This window comes from Haplochromis burtoni, unplaced genomic scaffold (assembly GCF_018398535.1).
Source record: "Haplochromis burtoni strain Fernald_Lab_line unplaced genomic scaffold, NCSU_Asbu1 Contig_656, whole genome shotgun sequence".
NCBI classification, from domain to species: Eukaryota; Metazoa; Chordata; class Actinopteri; order Cichliformes; family Cichlidae; genus Haplochromis; species Haplochromis burtoni.
Window position 1 is genome coordinate 72525 of NW_024583017.1, and position 19420 is coordinate 91944.

General features: G+C 39.7%; 2 protein-coding genes and 1 long non-coding RNA gene across 3 annotated transcripts; 2 read left to right on the plus strand and 1 right to left on the minus strand.

Moving 5' to 3' along the window:
* LOC102297702 lies at positions 1–1577 on the plus strand. Its single transcript, XM_005949450.2, has 5 exons — positions 1–564; positions 650–742; positions 820–1074; positions 1190–1282; positions 1404–1577. The coding sequence occupies exons 2-5, from the start codon at positions 653–655 to the stop codon at positions 1575–1577; spliced, it is 612 nt and encodes a 203-aa protein (XP_005949512.1). The 5' UTR covers positions 1–564; positions 650–652.
* A 106-nt stretch (positions 1578–1683) lies between these two features.
* Positions 1684–5369, minus strand: LOC106632453. The gene is made up of 3 exons (XR_001335817.2): positions 4042–5369; positions 3824–3903; positions 1684–1955 (listed from the first exon to the last, which is right to left on the minus strand). It is a non-coding gene; the product is annotated as an uncharacterized LOC106632453 (long non-coding RNA).
* Positions 5370–5539: 170 nt separating this feature from the next.
* Positions 5540–17702, plus strand: LOC102298013 (RING finger protein 122). Its single transcript, XM_005949451.3, has 6 exons — positions 5540–6529; positions 10264–10420; positions 11573–11615; positions 11744–11785; positions 13670–13752; positions 14619–17702. Exons 1-6 carry the CDS (start codon positions 6505–6507, stop codon positions 14731–14733), a joined length of 465 nt encoding a protein of 154 aa, XP_005949513.1. The 5' UTR covers positions 5540–6504; the 3' UTR covers positions 14734–17702.
* The last annotated feature ends 1718 nt before the right edge of the window (positions 17703–19420 follow it).

A 19420-nucleotide genomic window follows, 5' to 3' on the forward strand; every position in this document is an offset into this window, starting at 1 on the left:
TACTTTGTATGTCTACAGTCAAATATGTGAAAACCACTTTTCTTTTCATGTCATGACTTTAAGTAGCAGTAAGGCATTTTTACATTCACGCGTCACTTGAGTCCAGAATTGCTGTTAAATAGTTGAACAAAACTCATCACTCGCCCTGGACGTGTGAGTCCATGTTTTCTATTTCACAACATGAAATATTATTTAAAATATGAATGGGGTCTGAATGCCAAAATTAAGTTAGTTCTGCTGTAAGGTGCAGATTTGCATCATGTTGCTAGGAAACAAACTGGTTTGAATCAAATTTATTTTCAAAGCTGTAACGGTGTCTTACTTTTAGGATTTCTGTCACAGGCCTACACTTGGTTACAACTCTGCTTATTTTACAAATTTGTTTTTGTTTTTCTTCAGTTGACATGTGACCAAATCTGCACTCAAAAGCTGTATTCTGACATTACAGTTAAGTTTTGATGCATAATTGCAGTGGACGCCATCAGATATGAAAACTGCTATCCACCCAGTGAGGCTTCCAAACAGACGGTTCCTTCAGACGGGAGAAATGTTGAGTGGACCGACGTACGTTTCCCTTCTGCTTTCTGAGGATCATAACAGGACGTCAGCTCTGTGCTTTGCTGTCTGACTCTGTGCTTTACTCTGACAGAAAATGAAAGTCTATCTGAATTCTGACCAAACTGTTACTGCCAAGGATCTGCTCAGCATGTTCTCATCTTTTGGATGTGTCATCTCTGTTCAGGTAACTGTCTTACAAACGTGCTTTAGAAATGCAAAATTCACTTTCATTTGCTTCACGATTTTCCTCTCGTACTTCAGACGATTGTGAAAAACAATCACAGATACGGGATGGTGCATTACCGCAGTGCCGATGAAGCTGCCGTGGCTTTGAGGGAAATGAAGAGCAGCACCAAAGTCTTCTTCGTAGCTCAAGTAGGCATCAGGGAGGTCAGAGAGGGCCCCAAGGATAAAAGATCCGAACGTCCCCATCGAGCACCACCAGGCAGCTGTAGTTACCGCCCACTGCACAGACGTCCCATTCTGTGGGAACCACTGTTTCCAGCTTACAGACAGGTAATGAAACATTTGGACTCCCACAAAAAAGAAAAAAAATCTTAAGGTTTGTTTTTTATGGCTGATGATGGATGTTTTGATAATTTTATGAAATCTTTTGTTTTTCTCTCGTCAGACTGTGTCTATTGAAATTGATAACCTCCCACGATCTTGGTATGAAAGAGACCTGCTGCTCAGCCTCCTCCCTCCCACCACCATTGATGTAAAGGTGCTTACTCTCCAGCATTTAAAAGCACTGATTCAGAGAAATACATATGTACACAGCACTGAAAGTTTTAAGTACTGTTTCTATTGTTTTAACATGTATGCTCTGTATTATGACCGTGCAGATATTTAAGAGAAAAGCCTGTGTGGTCTTGCCGGACTTCTCCAGTGCCTTGAGGCTCAGGGATTTGTTAAACAGTGCCCTTCACCACCTCCGCTTTATCTTTTCACCTCGTGGAAGACGGAGGTGCCCCACAGTGAAGATATCAGCAGCCGGCACCGTGCTCTGCTCTCGGTGACCTGTGACCTCTGCATGCTGTTACATATACAGATCAACACAAAAGCAACAAAAACACAACTTCAGTATAATAATAAACGTAAATGCTGCTGTAGAGCTGGACCCATTATTTCTGCATTACATGTGTTACATGATTAAAACCAGAGAAAACAGGAGCTTAAAAGATGGGAAACAATAACACAACCAAGATGCACAGTGATCATGGAACCTGAGTGGGATATATTAGAGAGCAAGTGGCCATTTTGTCCTCAAAGTTGCTGTGCTAGAGTCAGTAAAAAGCACAAGGTCCAAAATGTGATGGCTGGATGGCTGGGTCAGCTTTGGGCATCTCCAAATCTCCAGTTCTTGTGGGGTGTTCCTGGTCTGCAGTGGTCAGTATCTATCAAAAGTGATCCAAGGAGGTAACAGTGGTGAACCAATGATCATGGGCCAAGACACTGATACACATGGTGAGTGAAGGCTGGTGGTCCAATCCAGCAGACAAGCTACTGTGGCTCAAACTGCACAAAAAAGTTAATGCTGGTTCTGATAGGAAGATGTCACAATACACAGTGTATCGGTTCGCTGTGAATGGGGCTGCATAGCCACAGACAAGTAAGGCAAAACTGGTAGTAAGCAAAAATGCTTCAGGAACGGTTTGAGGAGCACAACAATGAGTTTGAGGTGTTGACTTGGCCTCCAAATCCTCCAGGTCTCAATCCAATCGAGCATCTGTGTACCGGGCAAACAAGTCAGATGCATGGAGGCCCCGCCTCACAATTTATAAGACTTAAAGGATCTGTTGCTAACATCTTGGTGCCAGCACAAGGTCTTTGTTAGCAACACAACACAGTTTTAGGCAGGTGATCATAATGTTATGACTGATCAATGTATAATCAGGATGCATTGTGTAATACAGGAATTAGAAACACACCTTGCCACTGAACAGTTGACAGAATAATTATAATAATTTTGTTTTCTTTTGGCCCATGTTACATTTTATTTAAAGCCAAGGGACAAGTTGCTGTTTTTAATCAACTGAGCAGCTTTTTGGAATTAAACAACTGCTTTGATGTCTTACAATTAGCAGTTTAACCACGTTTAACCTAAACATAGTGAATGGCAGATTTTAGTATCACAGGATCTTAGTTCTGCAACTGAGACCATCGACCACAAAGCAATAACAGATCAGATGGCAAAGTGTGTGGGACTTCCTGGGACAATGCTAAAGGAGTTTGAGTCCTACTTAAAGGACTGAGATAGCTTTGTGTCTGGATAATTATTAGAGTCTCGAGTTTAATGTGAATGGGTTTTCTGTGAACTCAATTCTACTTTCAGGAGCTGCACTGAGCCCGTTCTGCACTTCTGCACAACAACCACTAGATGGACCATTGGATTCTCCGAAGCAGCCGCACAGGCTGAACATGGAATACGTATACTTTACATTATTGTTTCTTTTAATGTTAACTGGATATTTTTCTCAGTTATAAATATTTCTGACATACAAAAACAAATAAATCACTTTTACCTCATTCTATTTCCATTTTAATTTTATATTATAGCACTTACACCACACATCAACTGAGCAGGAAATTGATTTTGCTAGACTCACTCAGCTTAAAAGGTACAATAAGTAATTTTTTCAGGTTATGTAAAGAAAAAAAGGAATGTTGTACTCATAAATATACACTGATTAGTGTTTAATTACATCATCCATCAAATTCATGCATTGTCATAAACTTAGAATGAATCCATTAAAAATACATGGGGGCAGGCACTGGTTTGCATGTTATGCTGACTTCATGTATACAGTGACTGAGGTGGATATTGCTGTTATGCCCAGTTGTGTTTTTTTGTCTGTGGCTTGAGACCAGTAACACATGTAGTATGTCTTAAAAGTAACTTTTAATTTAAAGACCACAAATACTTCTTTCAAACTATATGTGACCATTTAATATTTTTATGTGTATATTTTCATCGTCCTTCTCATTATTCCTCCTCAACTCAAGCGTCATCTCCTTAACTGAAGTTGAAATCGTGAATCAATATGTTTGGTTATTCTCAATACTGTCGCAATTACTTTGTCAGATGATAAACAGTTTGATTAAAGTATCAGATCGTGTAAGAGTTTATTCACTAAGTGGCCGAGTCCATTGATGTTAGATCAACAAGACAGTTTCAAGTTTCTTACATTGGCTAACAGCAGCTAACAGCAGCTAACAGCAGCGCTTACTGACAGAATATCCTAGAATATTCTCCATAACTCACCTTGGTATCGCTGAAACGGACACGTGAGCTTCACTGATTCATTGATGTCACAACAAACGAGTGAACTCAGGCGCAGGACTCTGTTGATGTTGAGAATAAACAGTTTATTTACACGATCACCGAGTGCTATATACAAAGTGCGTGGGGAATAGGGCTCCAGGGAATCCAGGGAAGGAGGGGGAAAGCCACACACTTCTTTGGCCACACACACCACTCACCAAAACAATCAAGATTGCAACTCCAGGGGTGGAAACGGGGATGGGTCCAAGAAGATCTATGTACAGGGGAAGAAAATTAGAAGCCAGGGAAACACGAGAAACGACGATACACAGGAAAGAGTCGGGGCTACATTGGTGAGTGTCGTACAACGATCCAGTGACGAGAAACGCTGAGCTGTCGCCTAAATAGTGGCTGAAGTTCAGGACAATGAGCTGCAGGTGCGTGATTACTTGCAAGGGCATGGGCCAGAGGTGGGAACCCCAGCAGAGGCGAGCAAGAGAGAAAGGCCAGAGAGAGAAAGCAACAACAGCAACACCGAGATCGCTGGGGAGACACAGGGAACCATGACAATCGAGGCATATCGGAGTCTTTTCGGAAAGTTTTACAGCCTCCTTCGGAGAAATAGATGTGGCATAAACAGCTAACTGACAGCAAACACTCGCTACAATTGTACTGTTGGCCGAGTTGTTTGTCCTACAGTGGCCACCATAGACAGGATTATGCACTTAAATTGGGAGGAGTAAGAAAAAAGCATTCAGTTAACCGTAATCTGCCATGTACTGACATCTAGTGGTTAGATTTTACACGCTGTACCGTTAAGAAATCACAGAAGTCCCATAACCAGCTTTTTTATAGCTACTTAAATAACTTTTTTCTTTTTAATGTGATTCTTCGTGAGATGAAACATTTATTATTCACTCCTGAACAAAAGTATTTACTGGCCAAAAGCTGAAGTCATAAGGCGGGTTGTAATTTTTCTTCTATAAAAGCAGGTCTGAGGGTAGAAACTCATTGAACCCGTTAATCCTCACTTTGCAGAGCTCTACATTTCTTCCTTTTTTTTCCTGGACCATAACCTCAGGCTGCATTTACAGTGGTTTATCTGGACTGTTTACCTTTGGCTAGGTTCATTTGTACAGGTGAAAGCACTGGAAAGGTGAAAGCAACAACCAGCAAACACAGTGACACACCCATCCATCTGTCTGTCAATAACAGCTGTACTGAACCTTCTGTCTTTCTGTGTCATATTCCTTCCATGTTTACCGATCATGATTAGCTATCTGCTAACATCTCTCTTCCTGTCTTATCGCCTGCAATTGACACTTATCTTTACGATTATTGAGCTTATTGAAGCTATTTTTATACATGGGCAAGGGCCCAGAGGCAGTTACATTTTTAGTTCAGTTGGAAGTTGGCTTATGGAAGTTTTGAGGGATTCAAAATTCCCCTTTGGTTCGGGTTACGAGTTTTGCATAAACAAAGCGAGTTGCTGTTTATCAGTGGAAAACACTGCATCTAATTAATCAAACTATCTTTCAACTGTCATATCGCTGACTTTCCCCTCATCTGCCTGTCTGCCATCTGCTCTGCAGCTACTTCAATAATAGCTTGCAGCTGCATAGGAAGGTGGGGATGGGGTGGGGGAGAGAGTGGGTGGAAGGAAAACCCAGAGGGGTAAAAGGAGGGCACGCAGGCGAGCTGGGAAGGAGGGAGGAAGGAGGGGGCGGTGAAAGCAGAGCTATGATGCAGACAGCAAATCACATGAGCAGGGATCTGTTTACAAACCGAGACCTTTAGACAGAGAACGTGGGGAAGAGAGACGAGGAAGGCGAGTGAATGTGAGAAGAAAAGAGAAAAAAAAGAAACCACAGGCGGAGAGAGGAGACCCTAGGTCTGAGTTAACATTGGCTGCATTGTCTTCCTGCGTTGACATACCTCCCCGTGTTCTGTGTTCACAGCAGGAAGCCGGGGGAAGAGATGAGTTGCTGCTTTCCACGGGAACACTGAGAGGCTGCCTGCCTGCTTGGCTGGCTGTGCTGCCGGGAGAACCCGTCCACGTCCCTCCCTTTGTCTCTCCATAATTGGCAACGGCAGGTTTTCACAGCCAGAGAGGACGAAAGCGGCGTGGAGATCTAAAAGGAGCGGACAGAGGAGTGAGAAGAAAGGAAAAAGAGAACAGAAGAAGAGGAAGGGAAGGACAGCCTTGTCACAGTGTTTTGAAGGGGGAAACAAAGCCAGAGGCTCATAACAAAAGTGCTGTATGGGATTTGGAATACATTTCCTTGTCTTGTCAGTGACATTGGTGTCTTCTCATCAGCACAACTCCACGTCGGATTCTTTGTCATTTGTGGGGAATGCACAAAGGAGCACTTTAGTTTCTACCTCTGATACATTCGCAGCCGTCTGGGAGTCAAAATCTCACATAAGTGGATGTTTTTTATGACATTCATGGGGTAAAATCATCACAGCAGACTGAAACATTGTGTTCAAGGTCCTAGGTGTCTCTGATCAGGTGTACTGACTCTAGACCACAAGGATTTAACACAGGTATAAGAGGAACCTGGAGGCGGACATCATTTTCAGTGCTGGAAACAATCCCAGAAAAGTTGTGCAAATCATAGTTTGTGATACTGGAACGGCTTACTGGGTTTGCTATATGAACATTTCTATATGAACATTTGATGCATCCTGTCCACTGGTGTAACGGTAAGTGACCTGGAGCCAGTTTGCCCTCCTAAAAGAGTTATATTAAGCTGTTCCACCACGATTTCCTTATACATAGTCAACTGATTTTGATTGGATAATGCTACTGGTGTTTTCTAGCAACTGATTTATACATTATTAAGCTGTTTGTAGGTAAGACATGTTTATATATAATTGTTACTAAGAGGTGAGGAAGGACTTTCCACAGTCACTAGATTAGTGAAGAGCTGACCCAACCCTATCCTGATGTCATGAAGTTATGACAACAGTAACAACTAGGCCACAACATGTTTTACTATTTTTATAATTTTAAAAAAATGACTGCAAAAAAGTTTTTCCTACTTAATCATCTTAAAGATTTTTATGCTACACATTTCTACAAATTTTCCATCCAAAACACATCAAAATAAAACTAGTCATGTTTAACAATGATATAATCCTATCCCCAACTAATGCATGTGCACAGTAGCCTAGCCTTTAGTGCTCCACTATCAATGATTTACTAGCATCGTGCTAAGATTACCTCCTTCGTCCAGACGTCCTCCTTAACCCTCCTCCTAAAACCCCCTGAGACAGTCACCTGCTGCAGTGACCCTTGTCCATTAGAGAGTGACTTCTGAACCAGACTTCCTCCACTGTAGCTTAACTTCCTGCACTTTAGTCTTGTGAAAACATTAATTACTGTGGTTTAAACCTGACGTTTGTTGCATGGAATGAAAAGTGCCTTGCTCAAACCCCTCAGGCTAAGAACTTGTTTCTCCCCAAGCTAAACTAAGGGGTGTTGGGCCAAAAAGCAAGTAGAACACATTCCTTTGTGATGCAAGGAGAGATATAAAAGTTCATATTAAAGTTGGTCTATTTTAGGGTGTGGAAAGCTGCTTGTTTTCTCCGTCTTCATCATGAGGATAACAAACATCACCAGAAACAAAAATCTGACCCCAAAATCCCACAATACTTTCCCACAACTTTCCCCTGAATTCAAACACTCTGGGAAGCCCAAGAATGCTAACAGGGTAAGCAGTTTGCAATTTGAAACAAGAGGCTACACAGATGTCGTGTGCAGCTCGTGTGCCAGGCTTTACAGACTGCACAGACACAAGAGTGCACCCCCTAAAACCCAGCCCTACATCCACTGTGGAGTAGTGATGGGTCGGTCGCAAACGAAATGGCTCTTAGAGCCGGGTGTTTGACATGAACGAGGCGAGCCGGCTCGTGGGTTTTTTGTTGTTGTTTTTTTTTCTTTCACCCTCTCTCTCGCACTTTCCCCCGCTTCACTCAACATGCGAGCCTTGTGCTTTACGCTGGGCAGAGGGGGGAGGGGCGGTAGTTAAGCTCAGTAGCACAGGAACAGAGCGGGAGGGAAAGACAGAAAGAGCCAGGGACAAAGGATTCAGAAAGTTTATTCATGCAGGCCCATATGACAGAGAATATGCATGTTCTTTTTGTTTTCATATTATAATTTATATTTAATTGTGTTGTGGTTTGCAGTGTTTTGTGTTGTTTCACTTTAAATTTGTAAAAGGAAAAAGCTGAAAATTTTAATAGTTAAAAGTTGAAATGTGAATAGTTGATTTTTGTATTATATGATTTATTTATTACATTTTATGTGGAGTGAATAAATAAACGTATATTTACGGTGGCCCCTAGAGACAAAGCGCATACAAACTTCAAATCACGTACGAACTCTGAAGCACGTACAAACTCCAAAAACACGTACAAACTCCAAAAACACGTAAAAACACGTACAAACCCCAAAACACGAAAAAACTCAGAAGCACATAAAAACTCAAAACACGTACAAAAGACAACAGAAGTGCTCCAGGATGCTAGGGGCAGTGTTGAGCTTTTGTTACCTAGTGGCTACACAAGCCAGCAAGTACCAACGACCGGATTTGGTGTGTGGTAATAACAGGTAAATTAACTTTTTTTTAAATACATAAACCATACACATATGCTTTCAATTGTGTAATTTAAGTGATCTAGGTAGCTTTGTTTTGGAAGTTCAGTTCATGCTAGAAATGTGTTTTGGAGTTTGTACGTGCTTTTTGGAGTTTGTACGTGTTTTGTCTCTAGGGGTCACCGCATATATTTATATATAAACATATATAAATAAAACCACTTTTTTTGTACATTAGTAATTCCTTTTGTGCATAATTTTATATTATTGTTAATAATAAATTAATTAAAGCAACAAAACAACCTGAAGAGCCTCTGGTGGAGCTGGGTGGTCTAATACTCACATAAAAATGTGTTATACACACAGGTCTTAAACTTATGTTGTTGACCTTCATTCCCTTGATCTAAAATAGCAACGTGACACACATGGGAAGTCCAGACTAGTATATTTTTTGAAACAAGTTTAACAGCCTGGTTTTAAAGGCTAAAATGTTTGCTAATGCAGGCAACATTAACAACTGATAACAACTCTAGGCTACTTGTTGTCCAACAACTGCCGAGGAAAGTTCTGGTTGTAGCTGCTAAATGTTACACGTTGATCAGTCCTTAGCTCTTAGCTACTACTCTGGTCAAGCTAATGGCTACATAGCCTTTAGCTAAGTAGCTAATGGCAACGTTTAGATATGAAGATAATAGCTAGTGTTGTGTCTTCACTGCTTACGAAGAAATCGCCTCGGAGTCTTCATACAGATTCTTTTATTCCGTATATATAGAACAAGCATCCACGCAACTGTAAACTGCTAAGCTAGCACATGAACACACAGCCGGCGTACCTATCTACATCCGGTGATTTCAAAATAAAAGTTCGAACATTACAGCTAGGTAAATGGGCATTAGCTTCCTAGCAAAGGGATAAATTTATCTGCCACTTGATGCCGGGCAAGTAGGGTACATCTGGTTCATCAGAGTTTTCTAGTGACTGAAGAGAACAAAAAGAACCTGTTAAACAGTATAGTTATGAAGCATTGCAAAAAATTGTTTAAAAAAATTAAAAAACAATTGTGTATATTAGCTTTTCCTTTCCTTTTGTGCACATATATATATATATATATGTCTCTATAACATATTGGGCTATTAGGGTCATTTCAGAACTACAGACAAAGGACATAAATTGTTCAGAATAAAATTAAATAGAAGCTTGCCCACATCTTTATGAATTTTGCAAACTATTTAGGTCATAAATATTCTGTGCAGAAAAAGCAAGCATGCTTTCTTTCTTTCCTAATGATTTCTGTTGGCATTTTAATTCCACAGCTGAATTAGCTGACTAATAGCTTTGTTTATTGTGTTGCCATACAATCAGGCATGAGAAACCATGAATCCGTATTTGTATTATCACCAACAGTATATTCATGAGTGGCTTGTTCTTTGTGTCAACATATATGAACAGTGAGCCTTACATACAGGCCACTACCAACGTATTATGGAAATATTATACACTGATATTATAAAATGATCCAGTTTAATAATTAACTGTATTTTAATTTGAAACTATTCATAAATGATTGCTGCTATAGGTATTTATTATATAGCTCAAAATACCTTTTCATAAATCTGAATAACTAAAATGTTTATTATGTCATTAAAGCAACTTTCCTTAGTATAAAAAATCAGCTGTGTTAAGCTATTGTGGTGGGACTGGTTTACACTAACGTGCAAGTAGTTATGGAAGTAGTTTTCTTGTGAGCCAAACTGTGTTGCTCTAGCTGTTTTAATACAGGTTGAGGTAGTTTATACACTGGGTGCAGTCTTTTTCCTCTGTGTGTATCCTATTCTCTTAGGGTGTCTATGTAACCTCGGACTGCAGAACTCTGATCCTTACTGCAAGATGACATCAGAAACATTGCACGAACTGCCGCTCAACGTCTACATAATCATCCTGGGCATCGGCCTCTTCATCCTCATGCTCAGCCTCATCTTCTGCTGCTACCTGTTCAGGTACAGGACAAAAGGCAGTGCAGCTTTAGAGCTCCTGCATCAGATAGCTCTACAAAACTCTTATATTTGTGTGTTTCTATGAACTAGTCACCATTTAGTCATGTGCATTAATTCATTCTAAGTCTGTCAGACTCTCAGCGGAATTGGTCTCTAATTCCAAATAGTAAATGGGTCTTTCTCTTTTAATAAACATCATAAAATCTGTTGTTAAGTAGTCAGAATTGTACACCTAACTTACAAATACAAATAACAAAAGAATCAAAAATAGTTCCAAGACATATTTAATCCTCCATTCACTTGTACAGGATTTTTTTTTTTTTTTACCTATATTGGAGTGTGTTACAAAACAAAACATCTTATTTCTCAGTTTCTTGCAACTGTGTTTCATCCACAGCCAGACTCATTTCTTCGTATCATCTTTTATCATTTGGCATTCATATGGGAGTTGAAATGAGTCACATGAAACTATCAGTCCAGCTGAAACAAGCTAAATTATATCATGGGGTGGGTTCACATGAGCAGATCTTAATGGCTGACTCTGAACATTAGGAGATAGTATTTTCCGCTGTCATTGCATTATGTGGAAATACATGGAACATTGTTGTTTGACAAAATGAAGTGCTGACAGAACAGGGTTAGGACAGGGTGCTGCTTTCAAGCGCTAGCATTCCTGGAAAAAGTCAGTGTAAATGGATTGATGAAGTCATGTTTCATCAGTCATATTGTGGTTTCGCTAGCAAAGGTGTAGCGAAGATACCCTGGAGACAAAGGTGCTTTTACTTATCCTTCAAATTTAGTAAGGGATTGGTGAACTAGCTATTTGCTTGTTCCCCAAACCCAAAATAATGCTAATCTATTTATGCTTTACACAGCTTGTGATCAGTGCAGTAAAACTGAATTTCAGCCAGATTTTTTTCCTACAAGCGCACATTCCTGACAGAGTTACAGTTCTGCTCAGTACAAGAGTGGATGGACAGGCTGATACATGAATTTCACGTTGTGTGAATTCCAGGCCTGCTCAAAGTACTATCCAAGCTGATTCCTACAGCATGACAAGACTTGTAATGGTGAAGACAGATATGGAAGCATCAGACATAGTTTAGAGCTTTCATGCATTTAAATAATAATATGTTTCTTATTTGTGCTTCACAGACTGAGGCGACGAGGTGCTAGAGGGCAGTACGGCTACAACGAGGTAATATATTGATATTGTGACCAATATGACAAGTGCCAAATTGTAATCCAGTTACACTGATGTGCGCTTTTTCTAGAGAACTGCCATTTATATGTATATATTTTACACAAATCCCTTCTTCTCAACAGGTTGTTTTAAAAGGAGCGGAGAAGAAACTGAGCCTACTTGGTGTAAGTTAAAGGGGCAAACTGGGCTGAGATGAACAGCAACCAGAGCCAGTGTTAACTATTTAAAAGATATTTGTTATACATCCTTTTTGTTAAGTGATTTAAAATGTGAAAAGCAAAACTAAATAAAGGGATTAAATGGAAGCCTAATTTACTGCTGAGCTGTAGTAAATCTATAATTCAACCAAAGAAATAGCGAACCATTGTTTGGTGTGACTGCAGCGGAAATATAGGATAGGATCAGATAAGTGTAAACTTCATCCTACTCCTTTGACTCTTATGACAAAATGCCATCATATTTTTAAAGGTCAAATAAGAGGAGACCGTGTAAAAGCATTATACATTATGTAAAACCTGCCAGTTACTTTTAGAACTACTTTTTTAACCATTAGCTGCTGGTTTTGAGGTTTAGCTAGCTACAGCAATTACAGTCATATGAAAGTTTTCACTCAGAGTAATCTAGGCAGTCCTGTGAAAAACTAAGTACACCTGTACTGCTTTATTGAAATGATGACAGTAAATAACAGCCACATTTTAAATAGACTCTAAAGTCTAGCATTTACCCAGTATATATGAAGGGAAGGTTTTTTTATGATAGTCAGATAGTCACCTGTCCGATGCCATACTCATCAGCGAATGTTACAAGTCATCAGATGTAACTAGCAGATTTTGTTGAATATGATGCAAACTTCTACAACAAAAATGAAGTGGCAGTATGTTCTTAGAAAGAATTTTTGTCTTCTTTGCTAGAGTTATTTTTCGTTTTCCCACAGGAGGGAACTATGGTGTGAACTAACACAATGATTTTTGGGGTCATAATTGGATAAAAATGGCAAAAATTGTCAGATATGGCTGAAAAAAGTATGCCAATCTATGGATTTGGCATCTAAATTTAGATTAATCAAAGGTGAAACATACAAACTGCTGAAATAGCAGTGAAATAAAACAGGTGCATAGTTGGCCCATACATAGTAATTTACAATCTGGTAACATGCACAATTGATTGGAGTTTTATTCTCAAGTTCGATGTGACAAATTTCAGTCTACTTTTCAGCGTTGTCATCCCGCTTTCTCCTACACAAAAACAGTTTTTGCCTCACATTTGGCTTTTAGTGATCTGGTCAGTCTACAGGGCCTGGGCACCTTGCAGTCACTGAGTCAGCCATTAACTCCTTTGTATACCAAAGTATTCTGAGTCAAATATGCCATCTGTCTGACAGATAAAGCTTGACCCAAACTGGGTCATAAAACAGGTCAGTGATCCCAGGTACAGATGCAAATCTACAACCCGCATGGGTAAAAAAAGAAAAGAATCAAAGTGACCCAGTCAAAGTCCAGACCTCAACCCGGCTGACACGCTGTGACAGGACCTTTGTGCATAAACAAATGCCCACAAAACTCAGTGAACTGAAGCCACATTGTGTAGGAGCCACTGATAAAGTCCTGCAGACTTTACTTTAAGTTATGGCTGTTACAGGTGCTCCACGGGCATGTCTTCATGACTGTAGCTACCACTTTGTGCTAGATGTTATGTATTAATAATTCATTATTTTAGCAGTTTGATACATCATAATAAGCGTAACTAGATTTTGGAAAAGTAAAGCAATCGAATAACTGATTAAATGCCAAAATTGGTATTGTGGTTATTCACCCAAGAGAAACAGGCGAGGTACTCACTGCTAGCAATAAATGTGTGCTTCAGGAGCTTCAGGAAGATCTCTGAAAAATTATAGTAACTGCTATATCTTAATGTAACTTTTAAGCTACCAATGAGCGAATGAAAAGATGGTCTCTATTGTGAAATCACACCCTGATGTTACACAATAAGTGTTAAAAAAAAGGTAGTCGTTTTGAATTTTGAATTAAACCATCATTTGGCCTTTTCAGCAAACATGTGCGGTGTGCTTGGAAGAGTTTCGCAGCAGGGACGAGCTTGGAGTGTGCCCGTGTTCCCATGCTTTTCACAAAAAGTAAGTTGTTTAGTACATCATTCCAGGGTAATTATCAAACCTTCATGAGAGCAAACAACTGACTCCATGTTACGAAAACTCCAAACTCCAAACATGTTTCATTTGTTTTAGTGGTTTCACAAACTTGTAATCATGCACCTAAGCTGACTGCCTGACCGTGGCTCCATTCGTCTTTTTTAAAGCTTAAAAGTTTTAGTGAAATGTGCAAGGATCTCGACCAGCTGGAGAAACAACATGTGCAAATTTCTTGCTGGTCTCTGCCTTCAATTAGCAGCTGACGCAATCACCGAGGCCGTAAAATTTGGAAAAAGATGCCCAGCAACGCTCGCAGGAAATGACTACCAGATTTCTAAGAACTCTTGACCGTGCATGTTTGAACAGGAGGACCTTTGTAACTGAGCCTTGAATTTACCCTGCAGCTTAGGTGTGACAATAACAGCAGCAGTTTTAGACCAGCTTCTGGAATGTACATGCTGTTTACAAAGTGTGTGAGCTGTCACTGTTCCTGTATTTCTCTTTTGTTGTGTTTTTAACCACTAAACCATCACTGGGTCGCCAGGGATCTTTTTTGGGGCAGGGTAGGTTCAGTTCATATTGACCCTTTTATATAGACTTTTCACCTACTTGGTGTATTCAGGTTTAAATCTTAAAATAGGAAAGCTGAAAGGCCAAAATCCATGTAAAGGAGCTGAGTTAAAAGGTAACATGATCTTGCTTCTGGGACTGTGCTTGTTTAACATGTTGCTAAAATGGAACCTTAAGTATTTCTCTGGTGATCTGATGGATGCTACGTGGTTAAAACTGAACCTTTTCACATAACTTTGCAACTTTGTGTCTTTGCCTCATGACTATCCACATTTATGCAGGTGTCTGCTAAAATGGTTAGAGATTCGCAGCGTGTGCCCCATGTGCAACAAGCCCATTTGTCGCCTCCAGCCTGACCACCAGCAACCAGTGCCTCAGAGTCTCCTGGAGGTCTGAGAGTGGAGCGTACGTCCAGCAGCACTCCACGGCTCTTCAGTCAATTGACCTGTCACTGTACAGAATCCGGTTCCACAATCTGACACACAGTACTTTGAGTAATGTGAGTATTTATGAGGCAGAGCTCTTCTGAAAGTGGAAATAAATATAGATATGAGAGTAAATAAGGAAAGCCAAAGAACATTCCCGGCAAACTGAATAAGGTGAGAGATGGGAATGGTAATCACATTTAATCTGTATGTACACGGCATTCATGATAGAGTTGCAGTAGGTTGAAATCAACCAAAGGCAGAAAAAAGGAGAAAGTTCAAAAATAACCAGCCATCTCATACGGCTTTCCCATCATTGACTTCACAGAACTCAAACCTCTCTCTCCCACCTGAAGGTCCTGCATGTTCCTGCTTGGAATTCATTTCTTTAGATAAAAGGTGTACACTTGCAATTTAGAGTCTATTAATTTAGTTTGGTGTTATTCTCCCTTTGTGTAGCCATGCACAGCTCCAAGTGCTCTGGGTATGTTTGGATCACCCACTCATGACTAGCTTTGCAGACACAAAACAGACTTTTTTTTAAGTCAAACTAACGCAACCATGATAGCGATGATCATCACTATCGACCATAGCTGGGAATGGCCCAGAGACCAGAAAGCAGTTTCTAGTGGAGGACTTGTTTAAGGCCAAAAAGGCATATGAGGTCAGAAGGTAGCACTAAGTTTTTCAGTTTTGGCTCTCTTCAAGTTTGTCCTCTTTTCCCAGCTGGCATCAAGTGAGGTTTGACCGTTTTGAACAGAGGTGGAAGAGATTCAGTGAGCATGGGCACACCAAGAGTTAGCAATCCAAGTGGAGCAGACGTGGAGGGAGAGGTGCAGCACTTCACAGTGGGATAATCTGGAGTCAGCTTTAAATAAAGCTACTTTTTAATGGTGTGGTCACAGAATTATTATTTCACCTCTTGGCGATCAGCTGTGCGGATTGCCTCGCCGATCATGAGCTAGCTTTTTAAAGCCTAAAAACAAAACCCAGAGAAAGTGCAGCAGTCCACTTTCCTCTGCAACTGCTGGATTACAGCGTGCTGGGAGGTTATCAATTTTCTTTTTTTTCATTGTTGCCAAAACGATTTTGTCCACTGTAGCTTTAACACAGTCAAGCCAGATGTGTAAACTAATGGACAAGCGCCTTCAAGATGCATACAATGCAAAGCCCACTAAAAACAGATGAAGTATTTAAGAGACTTTGTAATATAAAAGAGAAAAAGAAACTGGATTTGAAGTGAAAAATGTAGCATCCATGTAGTTTTGTCAAAAACAAACAAACAAACAAACAACAAAAACAACAATAACTCAGACCACAAATCATGCTTCCCTTCATCAACCTGTGATGACAAAGTTGTTACGATTCGTGTTTGAAATTCAGTTTGCTGGTTATGGTGGAAGAGTCGGTGCTACGTGTGCACAGTGAACGCGAAACTTGTCAGACATAAGTCTAAACTTCAGACTTCAAAAGGCTCCAGTTTAATATAGACACAAGTTTTGCTTCAGGCTAATGTTCTCTGGCTCCAGCCACCAAACTTTTGTGCAATTTAAAGACAGCGTCATCATCAATGTATGAGCAGGATCATTAGCAGATTGTAGAGATACCAGCTAGTTGTCACTAGTTAACACAAACTTGTTGATCAAGTGGGGTCAGATAATATAGCTTTACTATAACTGAACTAATGAGATTATTTCTGCCTTCAGAGCAGCTCTGCCTCTGAGAAATGTTTGTATGACAAACTCCAGTCTGCTTGTTTTTTTTGTTCTTTTACTTTACCCAAAAATGACATGCAGCTCCTTGTGAACATGATTTGCTTTGATCGTTTGCTACATTTTCATAGAGTTTGAGAAAAAAAGTACAGTCTCTTGACAATGTTATGAAGAGATCTGAACCTCCTTTGTCTCTGTGTGATGAGACGACAACGATGATGATGATGATGATGATGAATGCAGAGACTGTAAAGAAAGTGCAAAATGACCCACGGGGCTGATTTAACTTAAGGAAATGGGATTATTTTGAACTAACAAGAGGAAGAGGTGTATTTATTCAGGTGTATCTACTATTTCTCAGTCAGCTCTGTACTATACTGGGTTGCCAAGCTGAGTGAAGGTAGCCATGTCCCAAATGTCTTGAGTGACTCACCCACTAAAATATACCTGATTTTGATATTTGTTTCTTCTTCTTTAAAAAAAAAATCATAACAAGGTTTCAGTAAAAATATACTGTGAGTCTGTGATGACACAGCACTTTTGCAGGAGTGCTAACATGAACTAATTCATCTTTAAGGCAATCTTAGCTCCCCATGTGTGAAGAGCTACGCTTGCTAAAGTAAGAAGGGACTGCAGTGACATGAAAGAGCCTGTCCGAGAACAAGTGAGGTACATCATAATTAGAATTCTCTGTGTTCACCATGTTATACAGGTTAAGTACTGTGTAAACTGTAACTATAACAGTTTCTGACTTCTAAAATATATTCAGTACAATCAGCTTTTTGATAAGGTTGTCTGGACCCACGTCTTTTTTTTTGTCTAGATTTGTTACATGTACACAATTAAAACTGTTTATTTCTATGTTGTCATTTTAACATATGAAAGAAAAGCCTGTTGGTACTCTCGCTATATTTTAGCAACTCTGATCTTTTACAATGTGTCCTCATACAGAATAATCACAGTGTTATAACCAATGAGGTGCCACCTTATCGGTGCTATATAAATGTACCCACCAATAATTCTGTGTAAGTTTAAATGCAGTTTGTTGTTATCTTTTTAGCAGTGTCTTTGGTGTTGACAACCTCAGCCTGTTGGTTCGTCTCTCCATCAAACACTTTGAGCTTTGAAGAAACCAGACAATTATTGTACCGCTATGGGATGCTGTAAAAACCATAACTGGTCCCCAGTGGGGATCCAGATTACTTTAAAATTAAAGTATTCACATATCTGTTGACGTTTATCCAGCACCTTCATTCAGTCAAAAATGAAATCTGTGTTACATTTTATGGTTTGTGCCTAAATGTCTGTGTAGGTTCTCAGTCATAAAGTTCATGGTAGACTTAAATGCCTGACCCAACGAGGTAGTTCTTCTGTGTTGTGCCATCCACTTAGCCGGAGGTTGTTTGGTTTCCAGGAGTTAGAAATCACAGGTCCTCCTGGCTCTTCACCGCATACATTATAATCTGCTTGTGCCGGGGGATCGATCCTTGGGGTGGACCAGTTTATAATGTTTTAATTAGGGGTTTGAAAGCCTGTCTACTGGGGATTAATAACACTAGAAATAATTCCTTGCTGCAGAAAATTTGCATCAAACTACATCTAAGTCTTCTTAACTCATAAACAGAATTTCTGGTCTACTACAGGGTCTTTACAGGGACAAATAAGCGACCGTACAGGTACAAAGATGCACGTCTTACTGCATAAATATGCACAACACAAAAGCAGAGACAAAAGAAAGCTGTTGCACAGAGTCAGCAAATGTCTGGAAATTCCCTGCTCAGGTATGACATCAGGGTATTTGTGCAAGAACACATCAACTGTGTCACGAAAAGGTTTTCAAAGATGCTAATTATTGATTGTTGACACTGATTAACCGGATTACCTGCAGACACTTGAAAAGGCAGAAATTTCATTTGAGAAACTACAAATGTTCTAACATCTATATTCCCACATGCCCTGAAAGTAGTCCACAGTTCCTCATAAAGTAAATATTTAACTTCAAGAAGTCTCAGATATCAGCGTGCATTCAGTGCTCTGCAGACAAATTACCTCATTACAGCAAGTGGAGAGAATGATTGGAAGATAGAGAGGATAATCGCAAAGGGAGAGGAAAAGCTGGTTCACAGGTTCTCTCAGTGCATGACTTGTTGCCTTAATTATAAATAGATATCAAAGAGCATATGGTTCTATTTATGTTTTCGTCTTTGTCTGGAATGGTTGTTTTTGTTTCCTTGGCATCCATGCGTGTATAAGCAATCAAATCTCTGGGCTTAGTGACTCACCTAATGTCTCTTTCCTCTTTCTGGGTGCACAACTCTAAGTGGCTGTAGTCTCTCAGTCAGCAAATGGGCTGATTGTTATCCTCCTGCAAGATGATGCCACATCTGGCATAACCTGACTCGAAGAAAACAAAACAAATAAACCAGGAGGATGAAGAAAAACGTTATCGTATTTGAGAGTGTAATAAAGGATAATACATCCATCTACTCATGATACATATTGTACTTTATGGTTCACATAAAATGAACATGTGTCACATGATCTCAGATATACAATACACAAGCTAGTCACTGTTATTCCTGCCTCTTCATTCCCAGGAACTGACTGTTGTATTCCATCATCAGCACAGAGATGTACCAGAAGTCACTTCCCTAAACAAAAAAACACAGAGGCAACCCGATGTCACACAACTCAACAACAACTCACTGTTGTTGCTATTTTGACTTTGTGGATTATAAAGAAGATGTGATTGAAGTTCAGCTTTAGTTTAATGGTTTTAACAAAAATAAAATGTCAAAAAATTTTTTTTACTCGGATGAAAATCCCTTGCAGCTGAAGACTGCAATACCTTAAGCTGCAGCTTGTTTGTGAGTATTTTCGTTAACTGAAAAGTATACTAAAAAAAAACCAAGTTGGGTTTTTTCCATTTTTAATAAAACAAAGAGT

Bases quoted from the DNA above. Each gene is read 5' to 3' on its own strand.
- LOC102297702 (XM_005949450.2), top strand. From the start codon at position 653: ATGAAAGTCTATCTGAATTCTGACCAAACTGTTACTGCCAAGGATCTG. The intron at 743-819 runs GTAACTGTCTTA...CTCGTACTTCAG, and splicing joins GATGTGTCATCTCTGTTCAG to ACGATTGTGAAAAACAATCA. The intron at 1,283-1,403 runs GTGCTTACTCTC...ATGACCGTGCAG, and splicing joins CCACCACCATTGATGTAAAG to ATATTTAAGAGAAAAGCCTG.
- LOC102298013 (XM_005949451.3), top strand. From the start codon at position 6,505: ATGCATCCTGTCCACTGGTGTAACG. The intron at 6,530-10,263 runs GTAAGTGACCTG...CTATTCTCTTAG, and splicing joins TCCTGTCCACTGGTGTAACG to GGTGTCTATGTAACCTCGGA. The intron at 11,786-13,669 runs GTAAGTTAAAGG...TGGCCTTTTCAG, and splicing joins AGAAACTGAGCCTACTTGGT to CAAACATGTGCGGTGTGCTT.